Source organism: Mustela putorius, unplaced genomic scaffold, assembly GCF_011764305.1.
Source record: "Mustela putorius furo isolate JIRA1106 unplaced genomic scaffold, ASM1176430v1.1 tig00003896_pilon_pilon_pilon, whole genome shotgun sequence".
NCBI lineage: Eukaryota > Metazoa > Chordata > Mammalia > Carnivora > Mustelidae > Mustela > Mustela putorius.
Window position 1 is genome coordinate 10,910,890 of NW_025422045.1, and position 15,936 is coordinate 10,926,825.

Genomic DNA, 15,936 nt, shown 5'->3' on the forward strand with positions numbered 1-15,936 from the left:
CCTTTTCTAGTGGTCGGGTAGAGAGAGCACCAGAGCACTGGACTTAGATCGGACCACGGCTCTCTGGCTTGCCGGCCTTAGGCAGAGCACTTAACCTTTCTAGCTACCGCTGCCACATCTGTCACTTATGGGTAATAATACTCGTCCTTTCTACTGCACAGGTTCATTGTATGATCAAATGGGATAATAGATGTGAGAGACCTTTGCAAAGTGAAAAGTTCTAGACAAAGGCAAAGTGGTATAAAGGTGGAAATGATGGTATCAGGGCCCTTGCTTGTCCAGGAGACTCCATTCCTAGCCAACAGTGAGGTTGTAGATTTTTGATGGACCTCAACTTCTACCAGAATACTGTTTCATTGTAATGAAGACTGTAAAATATCTGTAAGGTTTTCCGCCAATAGTTTTAATTTAGGGTAGGAGGAAAGAGAACAAGAAGGATGGCATGATTAACAGAGCGTTGCATTCAGACCAGCACAGAGTAGGAAAAGTCAATTTCCCATTGACTTCCCATTAACTTATTTGAGAGTCTTTGTGCACTGAGAATTTAGAGCAGGGCTCATCAGTACCTTGAAAGGCAAAGGAGAATTGTCTGCTGAAAGGTCTAGCACTAGTATTGATAGATTGGCTAACTCTCCTGAGAATGAGACATGCTTATTTTTAGAAGATACACATACACACACAGATGGGTTCTGGTTTTTCAGCACACATCTGCTGTGGAAAGTATGTTACTGACGTTCTGGTACTTTTATCATGTCTCTGACATAGCCAAACACAAAGGTGTGCTTTCAAACATGTGCTTTTGGGACGTTCTGACAAATTGTCCTTTTTGAGAAATGTTATGCATACATCAGAGTTTAATAATAATTTCCAAGTGCCATATATATATATATATATATATATATATATATATATATTAGATACAAAAGGTATTTGATTTTTCTTTGGTTTTAATAATCACTTGGTGAGGTAGATACTATCATCCCCATGTTTTAGATGAGGAAGCAGTGGCTAGGAGATATGCCAAGGACTTAGGGCTAGTGTGAGTGTGAGCGTGGAGTTGAAGTGCAGCCTCTCCAGATGTGAAAGCTGGGGCTATAAAGGGTGTTTTATGCTCTTTCCCATCTACCTCCTTGCACGTTAGTGGGGAACTGTCTGTGTGTCACCATTATTATATTCTGGATGATTTGTGTGTGTGTAGTACCTTAGTTGAGATATCTGTAGTATATATTCCTTATGATTGATGCTTATTTTCTCAAATGTATTGTTTATTTTTGTGTTGTAGGAAAGAAAACACATTAAGAGTTACGTAATTGTCTTTAAACTTACAAGTTTCTGAGATTTCGATAGGGCCACTTTTTAGTCTCAAAAGAAATCATCTAGCTCATTGATCCCCAAATCTGTGTATTTCACAAATTAATCAATTTTCACTTTTAGATTGGAGGACATAGGCATTGTAACATTTTATTTTTGCCAAATACATACGTTAGTAAAATAAATAAATAATAAAAATTCGTTATTGTTAACCATTATTTTACTAACAAAGAAAAACAGTGAGAGTCATTTAAAGATTAAAAATGATGGGCAGTACATAATCTCAAACGTAAAGGTGACCATTAGAGTGAGTAGATTTAGGAGTACCTGGCTGGCTCAGTCAGTGGAGTGTGCAACATTTGATCTTGGGATTGTGGGTTCAAGCCCCAGGTTGGGTGTGAAAACTACTTAAAAATTAAAAAAAAAAAAAGTGAGTAAATTTAGTTTTATGTAAAACTCACTACATTCTTTTTTCCCCCTTATTTTTAAGTACAATTGACATATAATGTTATATTAGTTTCACACTATGTGTACCACATAGTGAATTGGTATTCTTTACTTTTATCAATTTGCAATGGATGGTGAAGCCTTTACTATGAATTGGCAGTGGTCCATGCATTGTGTGGTCTGGCTGATCAGGTCCAGGCTTTCTCATTAATTCACTTAAATATTTATAGATGGGAACCTGAAGTCCTCAAAGAATTTTAACTGATTGCAATCACTCTGATTCTGAATGTTTGAGCAAATCTTTTTAAGTGAAAATATCCCTAAGAGAGATAACAAGCTTTAAGTCATTTAGAGCCTAAGTGGATTTATTTTTCCTCTTTTATCTCTTGAGATGGTCCTACTGTCATATACCCTTTGTTTAGAGTCAGGCTCTGAAAAAAACACTAAAACATAAAGAGTAGGGGAAACTCTCGAAAACTACACATAAAATTGGTTGGATGTCATTGTGATCTGTCTTGGTTCTTTTTTTAAAATTTTCATTTTATTTTATTTATTTGAGAGAGAGAGAGCATGAGTTCGGGATGGGGGGAGGGGCAGAGGGAGAGGAAGAAGCAGGCTCCCTGCTGAGCAAGGGGGGGCACCCCACTAAGCAGGGCTGTATCCCAGGACCTTGGGATCATGACCTGAGCCAAAGGTAGATGCCTATCTGACTGAGCCACCTAGGCATCCCTGATCTGTCTTGATTCTTATGATTAAAATTCCGCTGGGTTCCAGTTTTGCCATAAGGAGAACCATTTGGACTTAGTCTCACAGTAGATTTTGATCGATAGCCTTCAGTTGCTGATCTGTTACAAAAAACCTGCATGGTCTTTAATTTTTAGGTCATTTTCACTGAAAACTTTTTGAATCCAGGATCTGGGTGGTGGGTGGGAAAGATGAGACACTGATAACAGGTTAACCCTGTATTTACTGTAAAAAGCAGCTGAGTTTCTCATTAGTTTCTGCAAATTTAGTAAATTTACAGTCCCCTTATTACTTCTTTAAAATCCATATAGGGAAAGCAAAACTAGAGACACTTTTACTGGAAATCCCGTAATCATTCTTTTCCATTGATTACAAAGGTTAAATGAATAAACAGCCTGGTCTCTGCATAAAATTGGGTAGAAAATTTGCAATGTTTGAGTTGGAACTTGCAGAATTACTTTTTTCCCCCTTGAATGCCAGCATTTTCTGGCTTTGGGCCAACAGAAGCATAAGTTTTTATCAGTAATTTAAATAGATTCTTGTATTAGACCTGAAAATGTTGCCTTTTTAATTGAAAACTTATCAATTATTTAAACTGCTAGCAGCCTTAGGCTGTTAATTTTATGTGTGCCATAACAAGGGCATACAGTGGTTTTTGATACATGTGACACGTGGAGTATCGCATTGTAGGAAGGATTTGTCATGACAAGAAGTTGTCCTGTGCTGTTAAATAATAACCAACATATTAAACCAAAGTCTGTTGTCACACATTAGTACCGTTTTATGTAAGTTATTTAGAAGTTGTATTCCTTTCTTCATTAGATATATTTTTAAGAGATAATGAGAAGAAAACAAAGCTATAATAAATTGTCTTTTAAGAAAATGTAAAATAATTTGGTCTCCAAGGAGATATCTAATGTATTGAGAGAATCCAGCAGCCAAGTGTTATTACAGCACCATTGTGATCGCTCTCTGCGTTTTGTTATGAGTTTGTGTTAATCAACAATCTGTTTTTATAGCGTAGTTTCTTGTAAGTTATGTTGTTAGAATATTCCACTTCTGGGATCATGGCTTTTCCTCTGACACTATTGTATCTTTTTAATTCCTTCATAAAGTATTTTTTTAATTAGAATCTGAAATGCTTTATTAGGAAAGAAAAAGTACATCCAACCTACATATTCTGAAAACTAAATACCTGATCATTGCTAATTATTTACAGGACCCTGTTAAATATTCCCTTAATATAGTTTACATTTCTGTTGATGTTCTTGTTTCCCCCTCTCATTTTCTGGGAAAATTAAAGATGGTGTGTCATTTTTCTCCTTCTGTCTCTTTGTGTTCGTTGTCTGGCAGTGCTGGCTTCATTTCCTTTCAGCACCAAACAGCAGTGCTGGGCCGTGGTTATTGATTCACCAGAAGCTTTATCTATCACTGAGACCCAGTTATAGGAGGGGTTATTTTAATGCTAACCTCGGCTTTTGGGTGACCTTTCATTAAGAAACTCAGCAGTACATCTTGTTTTTGTAAATGGATTCATAATTTTTTCTGCTAAATCCCATGTCTAGTACAGGATTTATTACACCTGGTTCTCTTGATACTGAGAGGCCTATGTGAGTGGAGCACAGTATTAACAAGAATAATTTTCTTCATTTTGCTCATTCTCTGCCTTTATACCATTTTTGCACATTGCCAGAAGAGTATGGGATGAATTTAACCGTAATGCCTCCCATTATTGTGGAGACCTTGTGTTTTAGTGGAGTGTAAGTATTCCCTTTGGTATACTTGACCATTGTGTACCTTTTTACATGTTGGGTACCATGAGGGAAAATACTCCTTGACCTCTGTAGTACCTTGTAAATTGGGATATGATTAGCTTTGTCATAGTATACATAACCTGGAGATTGCCTCTAAAATCATACAGTTACTCAAGTAGAGTTGGAAGGGAGCCTTAGAAGTCTTGTCCAGCTGTTGCATTTTATAGACAAGGAGATTGAGGCCCTCAGAGGGCAGATTCAGTTAGAGGTCGTGTTGCCAATGGATGGGAAGGCCTGGACGCGGTCCCACATCATTTCACCCCCACCAAGTCTCTTTACTTCTGGTGGTTTGAAATGATGGTTTTGTTTTGGCGTCTCTTGAGGTCCTGCTGAGGAAGCTTTGCAAATACTACCTTTTCCCTGATATCAAAAAGGAATGCCATTTGTTAGAATGTTAGTGTACCTGAGTGTGAATAAGAATGTAAAATGGGGGGCGCCTGGGTGGCTCAGTGGGTTAAAGCCTCTGCCTTCAGCTCAGGTCATGATCCCAGGGTCCTGGGATCGAGCCCCGCATCAGGCTCTCTGCTCAGGAGGAAGCCTGCTTCCACCTCTCTCTCTTTTTGCCTGTCTCTCTGCCTACTTGTGATCTCTGCCTGTCAAATAAATAAATAAAATCTTTAAAAAAAATGTAAAATGGGTTTTTAAATTTTTAAATTTATTTATTTAAGAAACAGAGAGCCTGTGAGTTAGGGGAGGGCCAAAGGGAGAAGGAGAGAATCTCTAGCAGACTCCAAGATAAGTGTGGAGCATGATGCTGGGCCAGATCTCAGTACCCAGAGATCATCACCTGAGCCAAAACTGAGAGTCAGCTGCTTACCTGAATGAGTGCCCTGGGCTTTGAAATGGTGAAGATTTTTGTCCTTATCTACAAGACTGAGTTTTACCACAGAATTTGTTGCCCACCGTAGAGCTGAACATTTAATGGCACCAACGCCTTTGCTATTAGAAAGTTTTCTTCAAAGAGCAGGAGATTGGAGCTCATTTTCCACATGGTGCTTTTAAATATGCTCCATATTAAATAGGTTCTACTTTGAACTTGGGCGGCAACATCAGCTCAGTGCAGTTCAGTTGAACAGCTGATAATGCAGAATGTTCTCCTCGCAAGGTGGGGAAATGGCACAAGGAGAGGTGAACCGAATGAAATAAATGGTTTTGGAAATCTCTCTCATGCTCTCTTTTTTTACTCAAATAATAACATGCTCTAAGCTGTAAGTAAAGTTTTTGGGTTTTTTTCCCATCCTAGTCAAAGAATAAAACCTTTTTTTTCAGAGGTAGGTTATTTTAACTCCCTTCTTTGTGCTGCCTGGGACATTTGGATGCCCATCAAATAGTGACAGAAATGCGGTAGCTGTGTCGGTAGCCCCCATTATGAGATATCTTCGGGCATCTTCGCTTGCGAGGAGCAGAAGCATATAGAAGCTTGCATCAGAGCAGGGCGTTTATGTTGTGGCTGCTGGAAGCAAAAGGAAAGGCAAGCACAAGCAGGCCTCAGGCAGGGGACACCGGGGTGCTGTAGGGTGCTTTGCATCACCAGGATTCTGTCGTTAACATGACCATACTTCTGGTTCAGCTCCATCTCTGAGAAGGACTCAGTGTAGCCTCGAGGCTGGTTCCTCTGGGGTCCTACGTGGAGGCAGTTGGCATGAGGCAACAGAACCATGTGGTACCTCAGTTAGCCCCAGAGGGATGATGGGTAGGAGCTTGTCTTCAGAGGAGATGCGGGCTGCAGGGGAATGTTGGACCTCCGGCAGGTGGCTTGCTGTGGAGCAAGACCAAGTTGTTAGGACTTGTTGGCAGCTCTTACTAAACCTCTGTTCTCATAGGCTGGTCTTACTGAAAATGAGAGGGGTATTTTCTACATATATCTGAAAGGTGAATGTAAATACACTGCCTTACAGTAAAGTTTGAGAAATTCAGCAAATTATCAATCTAGGAAATATGTCCAAAAAGGCATAAATTGAAATAATAGAAAATTTCAAATAGAGTTGCTTCTTTCCATATATATGTTTCTCTACTACTTATATGTTCTTTACTCTTTCCTCACCGCCTTTTCATTTATTCATTTTTTAGTAGAAGTTGAGTGGTAGGTTGGATCTTTATCAAGCACTATTTGGAATGGCTAAATAGAGTGAAAGAGAATGTCACATTTGGCCTGCTGTCTGCATGGCCTGAGGGTCCTATTTTATTTAAGTGACAGGTTCCCTGAAGGTACTGCAGCAGTCCCCCATTTCCTCTGGGGAATAAATTCTAGGATTCTCCCTAGTGCATGCCTGAGCCCTATATATGCCATGTGTTTTCCTATACATACATACCTGTGGTAAAGTTTTACTTATAAATTAGGCACAGCAGGTGATTAACAATGATGACTGATAATAAGATAGAACAATTATAACAGTATACTACAGTGAGAATAATGTGAATGTGGTGTCTCTCTCTCTCAAAATTCTTTATTGTACTATACCCACCCATCTTGTGATGCTGAAAGCTGATAAAATGCCTGTAAGAGATGAAGTGAGTTGAGTGACATAGGCATTGTGACCTGGTGTTAGGCTACTATTGACCTACTATTGACATGTCAGAAGGAGAACCATTTGTTTCCAGACTGCCTTGGACCACGGGTAACTGAAGCCATGGAAAGCAAAACCATGGATAAGGGGGAACTACTGTATTTAAACTTCTCCTTTAGAGGTATAACAGAATTGTTGCAGCCTAGAAATCAGATGCAAGGTCAGTGTAGACACTGTCCCAAGCTAACCATGGTGATGACTCTGAAAGCATCAGCCAAGAGGATCCTACAAACTTTGGACCCATTGCTGAATACAAATTTAAACCCCTTCTGCCAACACACATTACCTTAAACTTATCCAAGTTGAAGTTCATCTGCCATTGGCTTCCCAAACCTTTATTAAGACCATCTGGAGCTCCCTAACACCCTTTATGGTTTTCTTATCCAAAACAAACAGTGTTATCGTTAAACATGGCCAACTTACTGTCTTTTTCACTTCCAAATCATTAATAAATACATCTATCCAATAATATTAGCCCATAAACAGGCTCCAAGGTTGTTCCCTGTTGACCTTTTCAGTGGAAGACTTCACTGTGATTTTTCTTTCTCATCATCTAACCAATCCATTACCATATGTGAATCCTTGGTCCAGAGACATTCAAGGAAGAGCATGTGCACATTGTAGCCCCTCAAGGCAGGCGTGTGGGGAGTTATTTGAGAAGTGGGGGATCTGGAACCAGGTAAGTAAATGCAGATATTAATTTGGTATTCAAAATAGATTTGCTTTTTATGCTGCTTTTGACTCTGGAGCAGTTGTATGTATCCTAAGAGGTCAACGTCATAGAAACAAGAAATAATCAAAAGAAGGCATAACTGAGGACACACTAAGCAGTGTCCTAATTGAATTTAGAGCCACTTAACAGTTTAGATTGTTGGGTTCTTCACTGGGAAAACTAATAAATTAACTATGGACTGCAAATAGTTGGTTAGTTTATTGATTATTGCTGTAATTACTGACTGGGCTTCTTATAATGGGGTATGCTTGCAATATTGACTGAGCAAGAATCTGAAAATTTTATCATTAGTAGGAAAAAACCAGCATGCTTTTTCCTTATAAGTAGAAACACTGTACTGAGTCTGTTAGGAGGCATGTTAAAGAGAGGTTTAGGAAACTGTCCTGTTATATGTCTAGAAGCATAATACATAAACCTGATTTGATGCAGGATGGTGTGTAAGACTTGCCAGAGTCAGAAGGTATGAGCCATGAGAGTAGGTACCTTGTTTCCATCAGCTCTTACCTGCCTCCTTCCCTTAAATATTTGTGGAACACTATCATGTGTAAGAGTCAGTGCTGGTCACTATACAGCAGTGAGGTCTTGGGTTTTTAGGGACACAGGTCTTTTTGAGAGGGCGAGGAAAACTGTTTATTCTTTCCCCAGAAAATTCACACAACACAATGTTTCACATGTAATTTCAGGAATTTGAAAGCTCTCCTAAGACTCATAGAGACTCCAGTTTAATACCTCTGCCCTACAAGATAATAAAATACACAAGACAGGGCCCCTGCCCTTGATGAACTTCCAGAAGAAAGATAGACAATGTGTTCCTTATCATACCCTTTTAATTACCTTATTGTTTGTAGTACTGTAATAATTGAGGGAATGGGAGGGAATACTGAGTCTTGATAAACAGTTAAATTCAACCTCTGTATTTGGTCTAAAAGTGATCTAATTTAGGGGTTTCTATATTACCCTACTGTTATGAACGTTTCTCTTTGATGTAATGTTGGGAAGTGGGAGATTCATAGCCCTGTGCCCTGTTTCAAGATTTTTTTTCCAAGTACTTTATAGAAGATTTTTCATATACCAGCTCCTTTGATTTTGATCTTTTTAATACCTTTATGAGGTGAGCAAGGCAGGTATTTTCCCCCCATTTTTTTTTTTTTTTAAAGTAGGCTCCATGGGCAGTGTGGAGCCCAGTGCAGGGCTTGAACTCACAACCTTGAGATCAAGACCTGAGCTGAGATCAAGAGTCAGACAGTTAACCTACTGAGCCACCCAGGTGTCCCTATATTCCTCATTTTTATAGTGGAGACTACTGAGGCACAAATTGCATACCTTTCTCAAGGTCATAGAGCTAGTAAATGTAGAACTAGGGCCTGAGATCACTCATGCATTGATGTGCTCAGTTATTGGTACAGCAGTTTTATACAGTTAAATATTTATGGGATAGCCAAGTGCTGTGCTGATTGGCACAGGCACAGTGAACATATAGTTCATTCTTTAAAGGGGCCATGGTCCGCTCAGGGAGATTAACAAAGAAGCCATCAGTGTTCAGTGTGGGAGGATGTGAAAACTCATAATTACCAAGCAGAGTGATAAGTGCTATAATATGCTTAAACATTAGGTACTCTGTGAGCATAAGAAGGAGCTCCTGGTGTAGCTTTGGAGATAGAGAAGGCTTCCTAAAGAGCGTAGTGTCTAAATGGAGTAAGGTAGCTCAAAGGGACTGGGAAGGATATTTTAGGCAGAGAAAAGAGTATGTCTGAACTCTTGTGTAAGGACGACTGGTACGTTCAGGAGGCGCTCCCTGTGATTCAGTGTGGCATGGACAGGGAGGCAGGAGAGGGTGTGTGACGAGGTTGGGAAGGAAGGTAGACTAGATCATGGAGGGCCCTCCCTTGAAGGAACGAGAAGCTGGAAAGGTGTACAGTTAATAAAACTGATGATCGATTGAGTGTGGGAAAGAAGGAAAGAGGGGGTTTTGGCTTCCTTTCAGCTTTCTGGCGTGGGAAACTAGGTCATTGTGATGTCATTCACTGAGACAGTGAGCCTGGGTGGTGGAAGATGGGTCTAGGGCATGAGGGAGAGGTGTGAGAGGTAGAGACTTGTTGAATTTGAGGGGCCTCTGGACAACCAGTTGGGTACGTTCCGAATCTTAGGAGAGAAATCTGGGCTGGAAATAAAGATTTGTGATTCATCAGCTCCTAATTAGTCTCAATGACTCCTCTGGTAATTGAAACCTTTGGAGTGGCTGAAGTTAACTCAAGGAGAGTATGAAATAAGAAGAGAAGGTTGATGAAAAACCATGGGGAGCTCTAACATTTAAAGGAGGGGTGAGGAAAGAACCACTTATAGGAAACTGCTTAGACTGGTCAGAGAGGGAGGAGGAAAACCAGAGCTAGAAGCTGAAGAAGGAGGGAGGTGCATCCCTAGTCTGTGAATGATTGGCGACATGGCCTGACCAGTCATACCTGAAGAAGCCACAGTCCCACCGGCTCAGCAGGCTGCCTGGTAGCCTGGTTTATGTAAATGTTTTGAGGTCTGAGAAATAAGAGATAACTTACCTTTTGACTCTTAAACAGTAAACATACATTTTATGTATGGACTAGAATGAAAGAAGTAATTTTTGGCTGGGGTGGAAGGATTCACTGATAAACCGTTGGCTTCATCTGTGAATGACCCTTGCAGAACGGAATAGGGTTGTGAGAAATTAAATGAATAAACATAAATAGCTTTTAATGAAAGGAGTACACAGTAGGTGGTCAATAAGTAGCCATGTGTGTGCGTGTATCTCTCTCTCTCTGTCTCTCGTCTTGCTCTCTTTTAACAGAGAATTTGCGCCTTGTAAAATTAAACTGTGCTGTTTTAGAACTCAAGTCTTTTATGTAGCACATTTCCATGAAGAAAAAAAATGTTGTAATTATTGATTGAATTGTGCTGTTAGAATTAGGTTCATAACAAATAGGAACACTGTTTGATAAGCTTGCAAACAAAACAAACCAAGAATTGTACTTGCTATCCCCTCGTTGAATCTGGCCCTCTGTTTCAAATTAATTAGATTTTTGGATAACTGTGCTAAACTTTGTCACATCCTTATTAAAATTGTTTAAGGATTTTGAAGAACATCTCAGAGGGACTCTGAAACTAATCTGAGTCTGGTACTGGAGATTCCATTAGCAATCACAAAACTGATTAATCTTTTACTCAGTTAGTTTATTGATTATTGCTGCAATTACTCCGTGTAACGGATTCTGCCAGGAATACCAGCGGAAAACACATTTTGTAACTGCTGCTGATGTATTCAGTGTGAGCACAATAGTTTGTGCTTTTTGTTCCTAACTATTTTTGTATTTTGAAATGTAGGCATACTTCTATTAAGAAAGTGCTGTTGTTTTAGCGGTAGGAGGCTCACTTTTTAATTTCTCAACCACCGGTAAGGCATTGCAGTTTACAAAGTGCCTTCCCAAACAGTGCTGCTGTGGGTAGATTTCATGGCAACCCTGTGTAATAGACTAGCTCGCTTCCCTCTCATTTGGAGGAGGCTGGGGCTTGGTGAGGATTAATGGCTACGTAATAGGTGGCAGAATCAGAAGTAGGCCCCATCTCAGTCAGGAAATAGTTACTGAACACCTACTGTGTGCAGGGCTTTGTGTTCAGGATAATAAAAGCCAGGATAGGGTCATAGAGATTGCATTCGGGCAGTCGTTTGGATAGCTTCAGATTATGGCCCCATTAATGTTATCATGTCACTTTGTCACTTTTCTGTGCAAGCCATGTAAAGTGTCTTGGCATACAGGATTGAGGTTTTTGTTTGTTTTCTTCAGTTTGTTTTGGGCTAGTGAAAGTCACTATTGCTTATTTGATCACTATTTAGAACAAAATTGGAAAGGCTCTGTCTAAAGGGAGAATTTCTAGGACACGTGCTGCTGAAGCAAGACCTAAAGGGAGAATTTCTGAAACACTGAGTCTACCTGGGTCGAGAAGCAGCTTGCTCCATGGCTCTGAGGCGATCTCCTGTCCCTCCGTGAGTCTCTTGGTGCTGTTCTGGCTCTGTAGCATCTTCATTTCACAGGAGTAATCCAAGGGGCAGCCAGTGTTTCCTCACTGAGCTGGTGTGCTGGGGAACGGCCAGTCCTCAGGCTTGCACTCTGGGGTCCTCTAACTCCTCAAGTCCCTTGCTTGTGTCCACGGGTGACACAGGCCTGTGGCCTGTCAGGACTGCTCTGTGCCAGGAAAGACCTGTGGCTCCGCGCTGTATTATTCCTCAGAGAACGCTACGTATGCGGCAGCCCGAGCTCCTGGGTCTTGTCCCTCACTGGCAGCCTGCCAGCCCTCACAGGACCTGCTCTGGAGTCACCTGCCTAGAGTGGGCCCAGTCCCTGGGCTTATTAATTACCACCCTTTGCTGTGTGTTTCTGATGCAGAATTACTTTACCACAAGATTCTCTGCTAATACAGACAGAGATCAAGCCCAGTATTTCAGCAGGAAAAAAAATGTCCCTTGGATTTGGAAGAATTGGAGAAAGCAAAAAACAAACGCTAACTACTCGCTTTAGAGATACTGGCAAGTGGCGCACTTAATATTACTGTGCCTGTGTGGTAGCATAAAGAGATGGTTATAGATGACTAAAAAAAATATGTACAATGTTTATAAAAGCATATATAGTTTGCCAGTAGATTTGGCACAGATCTGAAATGAAAGGGAAAACTATATTCATTTATTTATTTATTTAGTGAGGTAAATAAATAAAGTTGGAAAACAGGTCAATTTCATGCATGCAAGGTTTTATAGTAGGAAAAAAATGCATTGCACCTGTTCTGACCCTTTACATTTGAGGTTATTTGTTTTCAAACTTGACCCCAAGCACCAGTTTCAGACAACTCTATAATTAATCTGTTAGATAAAGCATAAGGATATTTTATTTGTTTTGGTTTCTAGGACTGCAGTGAAATGACTGAATGAAATGACTGAAATGACTAACCTATTGTACATAGCAGTTAATTAAAGAAAAGCATTAACTATAGGAGAACACCACCACTGCTGTTGTCTTGTATCAGTATAAAAAGGCAGTAATTTTTTTGACAGCCACTGATTGGAAAGTTGCTTGCAGCCTTCCAGAACCAAGGGGGTACATGCTGTGGATCAATAACCGGCAAATTTCCCATTAAAAAGAATACCTGAGCAATGTTCCAAATAGCCACTGGCATCTTAATTTTCCACGGAAACCTCAAATACTTGTGAGCCGAGGACAAGTCATTTTCGGACAATTTTTCCAGACTACTTGTTAACAGTTATTGCTGTCCCAAAAGGTTGACAGCCTACATGATGGATATTTCATTTACTTGTCATCACTGTTTGAGTAATGGCGAACAGTATATTTCTGTGGTTTTAAGGAATATAGTCTCCTGAAAGACATTCAGCTTAGTATGTGCTCCAGTGTGTGTGTCACAAGTGTTTATGCTGTATGTATATAAGCTTCTGCATCCACAGAAGGAGAGGATCCGTTTTCTTTCTAGTTTGGAGGCCCTTGGAGAGCAGTGTACACTTGTATCCATCCATAGCTATCAAAAATCCACTTGATTTGTTTTTAGGATAAAGAGCCTTGGATCCTTAGCTTGTGATTCCCAAGATGATGTAGAATTACATGGCTCCCCTTTATTTCTAAAAACAAACCCATGACTTTGTAATAATTTTAATATGCATAAAGGCCTTAGGAAGATGTCTGCCTGTATCTTCTAAAAACGTCTTTTTTGGAGTGTCAGCAAATAATGATTATCAAGGAAGAATTTCCAAAAAGGTGGCAGTTCCATAATATGTGTGTGTGTTAAATATAGAAATAGCAAGAATTTGGGGCGCCTGAGTGGCTCAGTTGGTTGGGCGACTGCCTCCAGCTCGGGCCGTGATCCTGGAGTCCTGGGATCGAGTCCCGCATCAGACTCCTTGCTTGGCAGGAAGTCTGCTTCTCCCGCTGACCTCTCTCCTCTCATGCTCGCTCTTTCTCAAATAAATAAATGAAATCATTAAAAAAAATTAAAAAAAAAATAGCAAGAATGAAAGGAGAGTTCCACTCTGTGTGTTACAGCGCCTCAAAACACAACATTGGTGTTTTTCAGCGTTGATGTTTTTCCACCAAGAGCATCACTTTGTCAAGTGTTAAAAGAAATGAGGACACAAAATCCATCTCCAAGTTAGATGGACATATGGTCACCACTTAGATTTATTAACTTAGGCTATTAAGGAAAAATGGGTGTCAGGCCATAATACAACTTGGTGAATGAATTTGTGTTTATGAAGGAGTTTAAAAGCCTTTTCATTTGGAACTAATTTTTTGTGTCCAGAATTTTATTTTATTTTATTTTTTAAAGATTTTTATTTATTTATTTATTTGACAGATGGAGATCACAAGGAGGCAGAGAGACAGGCAGAGAGAGAGGAGGAAGCAGGCTCCCTGCTGAGCACAGAGCCCGATGCGGGGCTCTATCCCAGGACCCTGGGGTCATGACCTGAGCCGAAGGCAGAGGCTTTAACCCACTGAGCCACCTAGGCGCCCCATGTGTCCAGAATTTTAAAATGACATTTGTTTTATACTAATACGTGTTGATAAAAGTGAAGCATAAAAGATGTTTGCTTAAAACTGAGCCAGCTTTTGGGGCGCCTGGGTGGCTCAGTTGGTTGAAGCCTCTGCCTTTGGCTCTGGTCATGATCTCAGGGTCTTGGGATCGAGCCCGGCATCGGGCTCTCTGCTCAACAGGGAGCCTGCTTCCTCCTTTCTCTCTGCCTGCCTCTCTGCCTGCTTGTGATCTCTGTCTGTCAAATAAATAAATAAAATATTTTAAAACAAAACAAAACAAAAAACTGAGCCAGCTTTCTATCATATCAATCCTGTCGTCTTTGGATGGATCATATCTTGTTTGGTTGTCCCACAGTCTCTATGGTTTAGATTTCCATTATCTGTACATTTTATACACAAATACGTATAATGTTTGATCTCCTACCTGGCACGTAGATCCAAGCTAAAGGCAAAGTGTCTTCCAGAGAAAAGAACAAGAGGCAATTTGAGAAGTTTCCACTAAAAAGCTTTGTGTCATTTTTAATACATATCATTTTCAAAATATTTCTCGAGATTAAATACTGAATTCCTAATCACCGGTTTTACTTTTGAAGATAAATGACAGTGTGGAGGGTAACATTATACTGGACTTTCAATCCTGCTTATTCATTATAGTCATTTTTATGTGCAAATAGGAGAAAAGTATTCTCGAGGCTGATATGTATATACCAGCAATTTACAGAAGTACTATGAATTAAACAGCCCATAAGTGTCTGTTCCAGTATTCATACATTACTGAGTAATCTCTTTCTATAATCTCTTTGCAGTATTATTCCACAGTAATGGAACAGCAAGTAAATGGACAGTTAATAGAGCCTCTGCAGATATTTCCGAGAGGTAATGTTGAACAAATTCTAATCAACAATGATTATTTCAGTAAACTGTTTCATCAACAGTTATGTTTTCCAAAGGTTTAAATGCACATAACATGATGTTTAGCTCTTAATTTGAAAAAACAAAAGAAGTATTCATTATCGTGGGGATTGCAGGCTGTATTATAGTTATGGCAGATAAAATATCTAATTTACTAGAGTAAATTAAACTAACTAGATTGTTTTTTGTTTTTGAAGTACATACTTACATTGGCTTAAAGAACTCTTTGGGGGTCCACATGGTTTCTAAACCAAGGCAAATGAATTACTTTAATTTTGGATATTTATAAATTGTGGCTCATGATGGGAGCCAAAGCTGCAAGCGTTCAGCTGGTACAGAAGCAAAGATTTACTGCAGAGTTTTAGGGGAGAATTGATAGTGTTTGGTGCTTGGTTTTTGGGGGGTGGCATTTTCCAAATGATGGAGAATCTTCATAAATGGGAATTTAATTGTTAAGTCTCCAGAAATATTCGATGGTGAGGGTAAGTTTTGGTGAATCACCTAGTCAAATAATGTTCCTTTTCCCTTTTAGGTGGGCAAAACTAGCATTGTGTCAGACACAATTGATCAACTGTACATGAATGTTCCCTCAAAATTTGAAGAATCGTAAAAAAAGAACAGCTTAATTGACCATGTAATATAAGCCGTTAAGTCTTTCCCTCACTATACATTGTCCCACTTGGAATTCATATTTTCTAACTGACGGAGCAGATAAGGAAATGTTGTAACTTTTCTAGAAATAACTTAAGTTAAACTTACCTTTGTTAACAGATACTGTACAAATAATCATGGTATGGGTTTTTCAATTAAACGTTCTAGACTTTCATTGCCTATAACACTCTGAAGTT

The 15,936-nt window shown here is 39.6% G+C and overlaps 1 protein-coding gene across 10 annotated transcripts in view; it reads left to right on the forward strand.

The window, feature by feature from the left end:
• Window positions 1-15,936, forward strand: part of MAP2K5 (mitogen-activated protein kinase kinase 5) — a 261,852-nt gene that overhangs the window by 21,812 nt on the left and 224,104 nt on the right. For all 10 annotated transcript variants that reach the window (XR_006602776.1, XM_013059472.2, XM_013059471.2 and 7 more), the window contains exon 4: window positions 14,983-15,052. Coding sequence is in view for 9 of the 10 variants with exons in the window: in XM_013059472.2 (XP_012914926.1) it covers window positions 14,983-15,052 (70 nt within the window). In the remaining variant the exon portion in view is untranslated. The remainder of the gene's footprint in view (window positions 1-14,982; window positions 15,053-15,936) is intronic.